The 14,851-nt window shown below is 43.7% G+C and overlaps 1 protein-coding gene across 3 annotated transcripts in view; it reads left to right on the top strand.

Moving 5' to 3' along the window:
• KMO (kynurenine 3-monooxygenase) overlaps window positions 1–14,851 on the top strand; it is a 744,737-nt gene that overhangs the window by 643,093 nt on the left and 86,793 nt on the right. For 2 of the 3 annotated variants that reach the window (XM_083176397.1, XM_083176395.1), the window contains 2 exons: window positions 3,287–3,344; window positions 3,692–3,774. In XM_083176397.1, coding sequence (XP_083032523.1) covers window positions 3,287–3,344; window positions 3,692–3,774 — 141 coding nt within the window. The remainder of the gene's footprint in view (window positions 1–3,286; window positions 3,345–3,691; window positions 3,775–14,851) is intronic. The other variant, XM_083176396.1, reaches the window with a different exon arrangement.

The following is a 14,851-nucleotide window of genomic DNA, read 5'->3' as shown; positions in this document are numbered from 1 at the left end:
GTGCGTTCCAGATACCGGAAACACGTCACCGCGCAGATCGAGTGTAGCCGGAAGTGCCGCTCACAGGTTCTCCGGCAAAATCTCGCATACCCTCACGTTGCCATGACGCCTGCTTGCTGATGATTATATCTGGCCATCATTGCAATTCATATTTGTACAGGTTTGGAACGCACCGCTACGCCCTATGGAGCATAGGGCGTAGCGGTGCGTTCCAAACCTGTACAAATATGAATTGCAATGATGGCCAGATATAATCATCATAGAATCGCCGGCATATTAATGCTCAGCGTTCTATTACTAGGCTATAAAGATATTTATTCAGTGGATCATAATGGAGATTATTTTTGCAATTTATTTCAAAGGGAATACGGAAGTTGTTTACAATGAAGTTCAATCCATCCATGAGCTAAAAAATAGAAAAACAAAGTTAGGAACCACATATAAAAAAATGCAATAAAACTTTAATAATATAATAAAACAGGTTTGGAACGCACCGCTACGCCCTATGGAGCGCAAGCGGGCATCATGGCAACGTGAGGGTATGCGAGATTTTGCCGGAGAACCTGTGAGTGGCACTTCCGGCTACACTCGATCTGCGCGGTGACGTGTTTCCGGTATCGGGAACGCGCGCCATGTTTTCAGGGGGAACCCGGAAGCTGTACGCCGACTAGCGGCACGAATGTCCAGCTGTGTAAATTTACTTGCAGGTATATATACCTGAGCTTTAAGACTGTTTGGCATGCTTCTGAAGAAGGAACGTATATTCCGAAATGCGTTAAGCGTGCCATCTTTTATGCTTTGGACTGGCATATCCCGCAAGCGGTACATCTCGGCAGAAGTTGGACCTTGAACTGTGGCTATCCCATTCCGGACCGGTGAACCCAGATTGAGAGGACTTCTATCCTTAACATCTGTATGCTGCTTTGCCACGAGGATTGCTTGTCTCATGCTTTTATATGAGTCACTTTATTGTAAGCGCAATTGTTGTATTAAACCCCTTTTTATATTATTGATCTGCACTATGTCCTGTTCTATTGTGTCTCCCCTGCTTGTTTAAATAGGGGAAGAAAAAGGGACCTATGTGCACCAGCCATATGATCATCCAGTAAAACAAGGTGTATGTGGTTTGGTATTACTACCTGAGGTTTGATTGATCTCTGAATATAGCTATCTTGAGCGCTATCCATCTTATTCACAAACCATTCCTAAATTGTCACAATCTTCAATGCCTCACTGGAAACATGCACGGTCCCCACCTGCTTTAAATGATCAATCATTGTTCCGGTACCAAAGAAGTCACCTGCGAAAGACCTAAATGACTACAGGCCAATTGCTCTGACACCATTGGCCATGAAAGTACTCGGAAGACTGGTACTGAGGCACCTGAGAGAGGTGACCAATCCCCATCTTGACCCTTTACAGTTCGCCTACCGTGCGAACAGAAGCGTTGAAGACGCAGTTAACCAAGGGTTACACTACATCCTGAAACACCTAGACTGCCCGGGCACAGACGCGAGAGTCCTATTCATCGACTTCAGCTCGGCGTTCAACACAATCCACCACTGTATCCTACAGCCCAAACTTCTCGCCCTAGGAGTTCCAGAACCAACATGCTCCTGGATTGTGAACTTCCTAGCAGATAGGGAACAATTAGTGAAAGCCGAGGCCTACACATCTACCCTACTCACTATCAGCACTGGTGCGCCCCAGGGCTGTGTCCTCTCCCCCCTGCTCTTCTCCCTCTACACAAACGACTTCACCTCCACAGAGCAGCAAGTGAAAATCATAAAATTTGCAGATGACACCTCAGTCATCGGACTAATTGAGGAAGGGGAGGAGACCGCATACAGAAGGGAGGTGGAGAGGCTAACCAAATGGTGTGACACAAATAACCTTGACCTGATCCCCACCAAGACAGTGGAAATGGTGGTAGACTTCAGAAGGAAACCGAACACCGTGGACCCACTAGTCATCTCCAACAGCGTGGTACCTCAGGTCGAGACCTACAAATTCCTAGGGACAAAAATATTGTGCAACCTCAAATGGGGCTCCAACATAAATACCTCCATCAAGAAGGCCCAGCAATGGCTATTCTTCCTGAGACAACTCAGGAAATTAGACATCCCAAAAGAGCTGATGCGTATCTTCTACACAGCAATCATGGAATCCGTCCTATGCTTCTCGATCACAATCTGGTACGGAGGGGCACACGAGACCAACAAACGCAGACTACAAAGGGTGGTAAGTACAGCAGAAAAGATCATTGGGGCTGACCTCCCCCTGTACAGGAACTGCACACAGTCAGGTTAAAGAAGCATGCGTGGAAGATCGCAACAGACAAGCTTTACCCTGGGCACAACCTATTTGACATTCTCCCATTGGGCAGACGCTTCAGATCGATCCCTGCCAAATCATCCAGATCAGCGAATAGCTTCTTTCCGTTAGCTATCTGCCAATTAAACAATGTGCTACAAACGAATTCAAATAGAACTCGTCTAACTATGCTTGTCTAACTATGCTCATCAATGAAACGTTAAATATCCAATGTATGTACGCGAAAAAAGTTGAAATGTCTCTGTATGTCTCACCTCCCCCCGTGTTCCCTTGCTTGTTCCCTTGCTTGCAGCTGCTCTGTAATCCACAAATAATTCCTAGTATACGTGAGTATACATGGCCAATAAAGTTGACTCTGATTCTGATGTGTTCCCATTGTGGATCAGAGGGGTGCAGCAAATAGTAGCACAAGCACATTGAGTGCAGCATTGATGCTTCTTTCTTCCTACTGTACATACTGTATGTTTCACCACTGTTATGCCCCCCCCCCCCCCATCCACTGCGGCGACTTCTCCCCTCAGAGAAGTCGCACATAGTGCTCCCTTGAGCCACTCGGGAAGGTCGCATGCAATATAAACCAGGTTGATTTGCCATGTAATTGATTGGAGCTTTAAAACAATGGGAAAACTCTCCAAAAGTCTCTCACTTTCTGATTCAAAGACCATATTACATTTATTCCCAGGGATTTGTAATGTATGACCATCAGATATTTAATTAATATAATGTTCTCAATGTTCATTAGAATATGTCTCCATTGTATTTCAATCACTACTGTAGGTATTTTATGTATGTAGTCAAAATAATTAGTAGGCATGATGCATTCAAATATATTTTGAAACTGGAGGTTATTCTTTTCAGTAGTAAAATTGAAATGGTCAATACTCAGGTTATGATGTATTTAGTATATGTATATATAAATATATTTAATATTATTTATTTAATACCTTTTCAGGGTTTTGAAGACTGTCTTGTATTTTCTGAATTAATGGAACAATACAACAATGATTTCGGTAAGTAGAATTCTAACCCATTCTTTTTTAACGGGTGTGGTATGAGGCTCTGACAGTGGGGATCCCGACAGTCAGTATCCCGACTGCTAGTGCTCCAACGGGGGGGTGCAAGATTCAATTCTTCCTCTATGGAGGTCATGGACCCCCACAAAGGAGAATAGCCCGTGAGTCAGGATACCCCTTGCTGGAGCTCCAGCACCCGACCTCGGGATACTGACTGTCGGGATTCCCACTGTCGGATCGCCATCCGGCACCCTTTTTAACTATCTGCTGAAATATCCTAGCAACATTGTATTTCTCCAGCTACCTTATAAAAATAATAACATTGGTAAAACTTACTTTTCCAGCAGTCTGCATACCTGAGTTTTCCCGACTTAGGGTACCAGATGCACATGCAATTTCAGATCTGGCTATGTACAATTACAAAGAGGTATGTTGCCATATATGTTTACAGTAATATTTTCATACTTTACATTTATTATCTTTGCTACAAGATTCCAACCACACATTGGACCTACAGTACTTCAGACCTGATTGCAAAGCAATTTTTTCTCTAATGGAAAATATCATGTTTGTCTGCACATTGCATTTGCCCCACTTGCAGTGCATGTTACATTTTAGTGAGTTATTTTGTTTCTTTGCAGGGTAAATACTGGCTACATTATTTTTACTCTGCAATTTAGATTTCAGTTTGAACACACCCTGTTGAAATTTAAATCTTTCTACACATGCTACATTTTCCCCACCTGCAGTAGAACATCGTTTTTTATCCTTTGGGGGGGTCCCAGTTCATGGCCAGGGGTTGGATTGGCCCACAGGGGCACCGGGCAAACCCCTGGAGGGCCCTAGTATCATTGTGGGTGTGTGTAATTTGGTTATTAATCTGGTACATAATTATACAAGTATTAGCAGTATTTACTCTATCTACAGTACATATATATATATATATATATACATATATTTATCAATATAATGGCTAGGGATTTGAGGTAAAGCTGGAACACCAGAAACTGTTAGGTGCCAGCTTCCTCACTGTCTCTCTCACGCTGTGCCCCTGAGCTCCAGTGGAGGCGATGGTGCTGGAGTCTCGGGGGACGGAGAGGCGGCGGCCATCTTCTTCCGGCTTCAGCTGGTCAGAGTGGACGGAGACATCGGGGATGTTGCTTAGAAACTCCCTGAACTTCCATCCTCTGTGTGGCAGGGGGGAGCTCGTGCAGCAGCTGCAGATTATGTCGCCCATGCCAGAGAGGCAGGGTGATTTGAATATTAGGAAGCTTCTTCTCTGTTATGGCACCGGATATTCCCTGTTCGCTTCCTGTGCAGCCTGAGATCCGTGTCCCTGCAGTTAATCACCTTATCCTTCTGCAGAAGGGTCCAGTTCATGTCCAGCCTCCTAGTACCAACTTCTGGGTTACCTGAACCACACCAGTATTGAGATAAGTGCCCTTTGTCATCTAGGCATCAGTCCTTTCTGGTTATTGCAGTTTACAGGATAACTCTGTATGGAGTTATATGGTCTTTTGCACCCGCAAACAATAGTACTGCCAAGGTAGCCGGTTCGCTGTAGTATCATCTTCCTATACTATTGCATACATGAGTCTAGTTTTATAGGTATCGTGTATTGTTGCATTTATGGAAGTTTGGTAAAATGCTGCGTCGCTGCACTCTACTTCACTACCCCCTAATGAATCCATTCAGGGGTCACTAGTATATCATGTGTACGGTGGAATGCTGGAGGATTCCCCCCGTGGAGGAAAGTTGTGCCACATTCAAATTCACCACTTCAAACGTGGCTATTATAGGTGAAGCCTTAGCTCTGCACGTGTCCATCTCTTCTGGGGGGGGGGGGGGGGGGATTAACAGAGTCAGGGATGGGATTGTAGCCTGTCCTTATCTCAGGGGTCCTCAAAGAGTCGTAACAGAAACTTTAGGATTGTGATCATGTATAATCAATTTTAAATACTATTTGAAGCTACTGTATATAGTATAATAGAAAATAGAATATATGATATAATGCTATCCAACCTGGGTTCTTCCTCCCTTTACTACCCCCTGCATTTCTCATACCTTCTTTAACCCTGCAATCTTCACTCCCACCTTCCATCTTTCACTTCTTCACCTCACTCCCATCTTCCATCTCTCACCCCTGCACCTCACTCCCATCTTCCATCTCTCACCACTGCACCTTACTCCCACCTCAAATCTCTTGCCTCTGCTCCTCATTCCCTCCTTCCATCTAGGCACATAACTCTCTCCTTCTATCTCTCACCCTGCACCTCATTCTCTTCTTCCATCACTCACCAGTGGACCTTACTCCCCTTTTCATCTCTTGCTTCTGCACCTCATTCCCACCTTCCATCTCTCACCTTTGCACCTTATACCCTCCTTTTATCATTTGCCTCTGAACCTCACTCTTCTATTGTCAGTTCTGCACCTTACTCTCTCCTTCCATTACCTCTGCAACCTACTCTCTTATTTCATCACCTCTGCACCCCACTCTCTCTTTCTGTCACCTCGGCAGCTCACTCTCTCCTCCATCACATATGCACCTCACTCTCTCCTTCCATCACATATGCACCTTACTCTCTCCTTCGGTCACCTCTGCACCTCTCTCTCCTTCTGTCACCGATACACCTCATTCTCTCCTACCATCACCTCTCCATCTCACACTCTTCTTTTGTCACCTCTGCAACTTACTCTCTCCCTCCATCCCTTCTGCAACTCACTCTCTTCTTCTTTTACCTTTACACCTTATTCTCTCCTTCCATCACCTATGCACCTCACTCTCTCCTTCATTTCTGTCACTTCTAGTCCTCATTATCTCCTTTCATCTCTCACCCCTGCACCTGACTCCCACCTTCCACCACTCACCCATTCTACAAGAAAAATTGGTTGGGTGAGGGCTTGGTGCTTGGGCTAAGGCTGATTTTAGTGTTAATATTATGGTTGTGCATCGGGCACTTTTTGTCTTTCGTGTTTTGTATCTGGATTTCCCATCGAGTTTTGGATCTGGATTTTTTCAAAGAAAAATCCCAGAAAAACAGCTAAAATTGTAGAATTTGGGTGTTTTCTTTTCTTCCTATGCTATTATTAACCACAAAACCATTAATTTCCACTAATTTCCAGTCTATTCTGAACACCTCACAGTATTGTTTTTTGGCCAATAGTTTGCACTGACTATGCTAAGTGAGACAAGTGGATGGCACAGACACCTGGCCCATCTAGGAGTGGCACTAAAAGAGATGTGTAAATAGGACACTTTAACAAACCAATCATTTCAGTTCCAGGTTCTGCCACATGACTGTGGCTGAAATTATTGGTTTGTTTGGGCCCCCACAAAACAAGCTGGCAATTATTCTCTCCCTGCACAAAATGGCTCTACAGAGACAAGATGTCTTCCTCATCCTCATCCACTGATTCAGTACCCCCTTTATTGTTGTATACATCCTCATAGAGTATTAATTTGTCCCTGCTGGGGTGACACTGCAGTGACAGATAGGATGGAATACTAGTCCCCAAAGAGCACATAATGCAAAGAAAAAAGTTTAGTGAACCCATAATTTCAGCAACGGTTCTTCCCCTGGAAAATTCTGGCCAAGTTCCCCGAATCATACAACCTCCATTTGTTGATGGCTTTTCTTCACATTTTGAGAAGTGGCAAGATACGGCAAGTGTGAGATGTCACTCTGAGTTAGTAGGAGCTGGCAAAGAGGAGGAGCAGCAGAAATTGATGATCGCAGCTAAAGACACTATGTAGAATCATACAGGCAGGTGTGAAATGTCACTCTGACATAATAACAGAGAAAATATGAGGAGGAGGATGAGCAGCAGCAATTGCTGTTGGCAGATGAAGAAGACACTATAGAGAATGATATGGACAGGTGTGAGATTAGGTCACAGCGTCATAGCATTGGTAGTTTGTTTGGACCCCCACAAAACAAGCTTACAGTTAGTCTCTCCCTATACAAAATAGCTCTACAGAGGCAAGATGTCATCCTCATCCTCTGATTCCTCACCCCCTACAGTGTTGTGTACATCCTCATAGAGTATTCATATGTCCCTGCTGGAGTGACACTACAGTGGCAGACAGGATGGCATTTTTGAATACTAGGCCCCAAAGAGCACACAATGAAAAAAAAAATAGGTGCAAGATGCAATTTTCCTTGGGCCCTCCCACCCATCCATATGTTTTATAGTAAACAGGACATGCATACTTGAACAAACCAATCATTTCAGAGACAGGGTCTGCCACACTAATGTGGTTTGTTTGATCCCCCACAAAACAAGCTGCCTGTCTCTCCCTGTACAAACTGACTCAATATGTCACCCTCATCCTCCGATTCCGCACTTCCTTCAGTGTGTACATTCTCATCCTCACAGAGTATTAAATCTTCCCCACTGAAATCCACTATCACAGGTCCCTCTGTACTCTTTGAAGGTAACTGCTGGTCTTCGGTGAAGAATTGAGGATTCATTTTGATGAACATCATCTTCTCCACATTTTGTGGAATCAACCTCCTACACCGCTCATTGACCAGGTTCCCGGCTGTACTAAAAACTCTTTTGGAGTACACACTGGAGAGGGGAACAACTCAGGTCAACTAGAGCCAGATTGTACTGGGGCCCTCAAAAATTACCTATTTTTCCTGCCAGTACAGATAGGGATTGTCTGACATGTCTACTTGGATGCTGTCATCAATATAATCCACCTTTTTCAATGGTAACAGCATCATATGGAGTGACAGTAACCATGGAGAGAGTTTTTTTGGCTGCCCAGATGTGCGCAATAAAACCATAGTGCAGCTATTCACAAATCACATAGGCCTTTATTCAGATCTGATCACATTACAAATTTGTGGGCAAAACCATGTGCACTGCAGGTGGGGCAGATGTAACATGTGCAGAGAGAGTTAGATTTGTGTGAGTTATTTTGTTTTTGTGCAGGGTAAATACTGGCTGCATTATTTTTACCCTGCAATTTAGATTTCAGTTTCAACACACCCCACCCAAATTGAACTCTCTCTGCACATGTTACATCTGCCTCACCTGCAGTGCACATGGTTTTGCCCATTTTCCAAACAAATTTGTACTGCAATCAGATCTGAATAAGGGCCATAGAGTAAAGACACCCCAAAATAATCCAGAAAGACATAAAGATGCACAAGTTTGTCAGATGAGAGAATAGCGCTCCAAGGTAACTTTATACCCAAGGTGACTTGTTATTTAAAATTGTGCTTAAATAAAAAGCATGCAGCAAGATACTCAGATGTTATGGATTATTTCTAGGAGTCACAATTTTCCATATGTACCAGCAGTTTAGGTCTCAAGCATGTTGTGACCCCCCTATTGAGGATGCTAAAAAACAGCATAGTGCAGGGCAATAATATCAAACTAATTTTAATACAGTAAGTACAGTACACTCACAATAAAGTGACTTGTTAAAAAAGCATTAGACAATTATCCCTGGGCAAGCAGCAGGCAGGCAGATGTAAAATGGGTCAACAATCCCTCAGTTCGGACAGGAACCTCCGGTTGGTCAGCCAACATAGCAGACGTAAGAAATGATTGCTAGCGCATAAGAATCATTCCCACCTCATTTAAGGGGCTAAATGTATTAGTTTTTTTTTTAAAAAGGGACTAAAAAGAAGATAAAAATTACATTATATCTAAAATGAGATCATAATAGAAAATTAGAAACTGTGAATGAGTAAATTGGAACTTGTTCACAAATAAGCAGAGTCAGTGTAGAACAGATCAGGGTACTTTAATAGTGATGAAAAAGATAAAAAAAAACAGGTATTAGTATAATATTTAATCCATACGAATGCCCACACAGTACAGGACACTAAAGCAAAGGGAAAAAGTAGGTGGGAAAGAAAGCGACAAATTTGTTAAGTCAAAAAAGGTTTTAATTCAAATTCACTGTTTAGGCCCCTTGGAACCAGGGTACCCAAATGGTGAATCCACCGCATCTCAGTCTGTGATAATCTCTTATCCAGATCTAGAGTGCGCCATTTTGGTTGGATTTGTTCAATTCCCCAAAAGTTAGTAGAAAAACATTCCTTTAACTTATGAATCACCCTGAAATGTTCATACACTGTGTGGGTTTGTACTTGTTTAGGAATATTGTACACATGTTCGACTACTTTAAGCTTCAACTAGCTGGTTGTCTTACAGACATATGAAAGGCTGCAACTAAATTAAATAAATTGAGGTTTGGGGTGCAGTTTTGATCCAATAATAGGATCATTCTGCAATAGATGCCAATTTTGGTGAAAGATTTTTTCCACATCTTTACAATTTTTAGATCAAATCAAAAGAAAGGAAATTTACAGAGTGTGTGTACAATATTTGTAAACGAATACACACCCACACAGTGTCTGAACATTTCAGGGTGATTCATCAGTCAATGGAATGTTTTATTACTAACTTTTGGGGAATTGAACAAATCCAACCAAAATGGCGCACTCTAGATCTGGATAAGATATGGATAAGAGATTGTCACAGACTGAGATGCAGTGAATTCACCCTTTTGGTACCCTAGTTCCAAGGGGCTTAAATGGTGAATTTGAATGAAAACCTTTTTTGACTAAGCAAATTTGTTGCTTTCTTTACCACGTACAATTTTGCATCTATTGGTGTCCTGTATTGTGTGGGCATTCTTATGGATTAAATATTATACTAATACCATTTTTTTTATCTGGAGATCCACACCCCCCACCTCTCACTTCCTTCTCTGATGGCAAAGAGAAGCGTCACACTCACCCGGCCAGGTGTCAGCACCGACGAGATAGCCGCAGGTCACTCCTTGGTGCAGCCAAAGAACAGCGGGTATCCGTGGGGAGATAAAGGGGTCCAGTTGTAAACAAGCAGCTTTGGGGTTAACTGGTGTTGCTGGATAGCAGATTCCACTAGCTTGATATGTTTCTCCGTCCACACTATCTGACGGTTTCCTCAGAAGAGTGACCTGCGGCGATCTCGTTGGTGCTGACACCTGGCCGGGTGAGTATGACGCCTCTCTTTACATCAGAGAAGGAAGCGAGAGGTGGGGGTGCATGGATCTGCTCCCGGCGCAGGCTCATATTCCAACAGAGCCATGCCGGTTGTAGCGGAACGGCAACATCAAATCACCCCCACTACACAGCCCTAACCTCGCTCACATCACTACACCCATTATACAGCGGACACCGTAGATATAAAGGAGACTTTTTCTTTCCAAATTGGGATCTCCAAACATTTAAAGGAATACACCTATATAACAAACATTAAGGAGCTTGTCCCCCGATGCCTATCTTGCGCTCCGTTCAAAAACTTTGGAGATGAGGACACTAGAGACTCCCCACCTAAAGGAGACTGTGACGCTATATAAAGGGAATGGGATCATTCGTCAGACTGCATTTAGGTCTACAGTCATTAGGTCGACCCCACTAGGTTGACTGGCAGGAAGGTCGACCTGACTTAAGGTCGACATGGGCCAATGTCGACATGACTTAAGGTCGAATTTGCATAAAGGTCGACATGAGGAAGGTCGACTGGTCATAAGGTCGACATGGGTTTTTCACTGTTTTTTGATCCGAATGTCGACACAGTCGACATGGACACAGTTGGCAATGAGAATCGGACCCTCGCATCGCTCGCGATGCTTCGGGCACGGTGCCTCGCTGCGCTCGGCACACTATTTTATTCTCCCACCACGCCCTAGTGGATGGTAGGGCATGAAATACCGCCTGTCGGCACATGTCGGGTCAAAAAACAGTGAAAAACCCATGTCGACCTTATGACCAGTCGACCTTCCTCATGTCGACCTTTATGCAAATTCGACCTTAAGTCATGTCGACCTTGGCCCATGTCGACCTTAAGTCAGGTCGACCTTCCTGCCAGTCGACCTAGTGGGGTCGACCTAATGACTGTAAACCTAAATGCAGTCTGACGAATGACCGCATCCCATATAAAGTGGGTAAGAGCCAACCTAAAGTGGATACATTTATAGGTTAACTGTGGATGCTGCTGGACATATGTTATGCTTTTAAATTTAACTTGAATATTGATTTTTACTATTATTATTTTTTATCTTTATAATAAATTGTTATCTATGTGTGCAAATATACATATGAAATGTTAATACATTTTCTTATATACATTAAATAATTATTTAATCTACTCAGTTCACTCTCTCTAAATTATAAATATTTTGTTTTCCTTGTTGAATTTGATCATTCTTGTGGGAGCAGCCCGACATTAAATTAAAACTGTGGCTAATCCATAATTATATTAATTATTTTATACTTTAAATTATACATATATTCTTATATTTATCTGCGCCCAATATACCTTGTGTATATACAGTATTTTTTTATTATCAAATTACCGTCTCAAGAATTCCCAGCAACTTGAACAGTATTTACGCCATGATATGCCCTTTTCTGTGCAAAAATTATTTGGTAGTATTTAAAAAAAAAAGTGTCAGGATAAATAGAAAAATAAATTAAAATAAACTTTACCTGTGAGATTAATGTATGAAATTCGCTTTACATTACTAGAATCAGGTGAAATGTAAATAAAACAAACAAATATTCATGGGCGGATTGGCCCACCGGGATACCGGGCTTTTTCCCGGTGGGCCGGCCCATTTCAGCCATGCAGCGGCCGCTCGCCCCCCCCCCCTGGCTGGGCCGCGGACCGCCCGACTGCCTTCTCCGCGGTTAGCGGCCACAGCACTTTTCCCTCAATAAAGATGGCCGCGGCCGGCCTCATCCCTGGCAGCAGCTCCCGCGGCCCTTGAGTGTGTGTGTGCGGCTGCTAAGTTGATCCCCAGCAGGCAGCGCAGCACGAGTTTATTGCGCGCTGGGGATCAAAAACAGGAAGGGAGCAGCAGTCAGCAGCGCCGCCCCACCCTTCTGCTAGCCTCCTTCCTATAGCAGCAGCAGCCTGGCCGCCACAGCCATAGGAAGAGCCAGCCAAGCATGGGCAGAGCCTGGAGCAGCTCTACAGCTAGCCAGCCAGGTATATAATGTGTGCTGGGGATGGGCATGATATGATGGGCATCAAGGTGTGTGGCATATGTATAATGGGCATCAAGGTGTGTGGCATATGTATGAGTATCAAGGTGTGCCGCATATGTATAATGGGCATCACAGTGTGTGGCATATGTATAATGGGCATCATGGTGTGTGGCATATGTATAATGGGCATCAAGGTGTGTGGCATATGTATAATGGGCATCACGGTGTGTGCCATATGTATAATGGGCATCACGGTGTGCGGCATATGTATAATGGGCATCACGGTGTGCGGCATATGTATAATGGGCATCAAGGTGTGCGGCATATGTATAATGGGCATCACGGTGTGTGGCATATGTATATTGGGCATCATGGTATGCGGCATATGTATAATAGCATCATGGTGTGTGGCAAATGTATAATGGGCATCACGGTGTGAGGCATATGTATAATGAGCATCACAGGGTTTGGCATATGTATATTGGGCATCACAGTGTGTGACATATGTATAATGGGCGTCACGGTGTGTGACATATGTATAATGGGCATCACGGTGTGTGCCATATATATAATGGGCATCACGGTGTGCGGCATATGTATAATGGGCATCACGGTGTGCGGCATATGTATAATGGGCATCACGGTGTGTGGCATATGTATATTGGGCATCATGGTATGCGGCATATGTATAATAGCATCATGGTGTGTGGCAAATGTATAATGGGCATCACGGTGTGAGGCATATGTATAATGAGCATCACAGGGTTTGGCATATGTATATTGGGCATCACAGTGTGTGACATGTTTAATGGGCATCACGGTGTGTGGCATATGTATATTGGGCATCATGGTGTGACATATGTATAATGGGCATCACGGTGTGTGACATATGTATAATGGGCATCACGGTGTGTGGCATATGTATAATGAGCATCACGGTGTTTGGCATATGTATATTGGGCATCACAGTATGTGGCATATGTATAATAGCATCATGATGTGTGGCATATGTATAATGGGCATCACTGTCTCCCCTCCCTGCATCCTCCACCACTTATTGACTCCCCTCCCTGCATCCTCTGCCACTCTGCATTCCCCCTCCTACCCTGCGTCCTGTGCCACCCTGTGTAAGTCTTCCCTCCCTTCGTCCTCAGACACCCTGCATCTCCCCTCCCAGCATTGTACGCCACCCTCCGTACCCCCTCCCTCCATCCTCTTCCACCCTGCCACTCTACTCTCACCCCTCGTCACCCCCTTCTCACCCTCATAGGTGTGCGCAGCCCATTTTATTAGGGGGTGCACCGTCAAAGGGGTGTGTCTAGCACCACCTATTGGGTGTGTCTAGCATTGCCCATTGGGTGTGTCTAACACTGCCAATCATGCATGTTTACCATCATCTATTGGTACTCGCTAAAATATAAAATGTCTCTCAGCCAGAACATAATCTCCGGCCTATTTCAGTTTTAATATTCTTATTACTCTGTATAACAGTACATGCATATAAAGTAAAAATATATATGGATGACTCAGGTATGTAGTGATATGACAACGGTCTAGTACAAGTAACAATGCAAAACACACATTTGATTGATGGGCACTAATTTTAATGGAATACAGGTCTAAAAGGCAAAACACTTTGGTTAAAGGTATTGCTAGCGGCAGGGAGTTGTTCATAAGGGTGGGCACTGCATTTGGGGGTACCTGTGCACCCCTAACACTCAATGTGCGCATGCCTATGCTCACCCTTCATTACCAACCCCTCTCACCCTGCACCAACCCCCTCTCACCTTGTGTCAATTCATTCCATTGCATAATGTTTTTTTAATTCAGCTGCAAAAATTGGGTGTGGCCTCGTTGGAATAGGCCACACCCCATACTGATAGGCCACGCCCCACAAATTGTGCGCGCAACAACATCCCCCCCCCCCTTTAAGAGCTGCTTCAAGATATTTCCCGGCTGGTTTTAATTTCCAATTCGCCCCTGCAAATATTACACAGTACACTCAAACCATAAATAAATGTCTTTTTATTTTCAAAGTGAGACGATGATCTGTCTAAAAGATCTGGATCTTTTCACGGATTGATCACTTGATGCCAGCTCTTTTAAGTGACCTGTTTTGCCCATCTCTAGCGGAGTAAGAAAAAACATAAGTTGTAAGGCGGAGACCTGTGAAACCTGATCAGCTGTTTTACAAATGGACTGAGGGTATATATACTCATTACTTTAGAGACTATTTACACACACACATTTTCTGATAAAGCTAATAACCGAAACGCGTTTCTCGCAGACCCAGTTGCGGGGAAAAAGGAAGGAGGAGCTGTTTCTGTGTCCCATCCTGCTTCAGATAACAGTCTCCTGACATAGAAACATAAAATTTGACGGCAGATAAGAACCACTTTGCCCATCTAGTCTGCCCCTTTTAAAATATGTTACTTCAAACCATATATGATCCTTTTTTTCTGTAAGGATATCAATATGCCTATCCCAAGCATGTTTAAATTGTTC

The sequence above is a fragment of the Crinia signifera genome, chromosome 3, assembly GCF_055691185.1.
Source record: "Crinia signifera chromosome 3, ASM5569118v1, whole genome shotgun sequence".
Taxonomy (NCBI): domain Eukaryota; kingdom Metazoa; phylum Chordata; class Amphibia; order Anura; family Myobatrachidae; genus Crinia; species Crinia signifera.
This window is presented reverse-complemented; position numbering and strand designations above follow the sequence as displayed.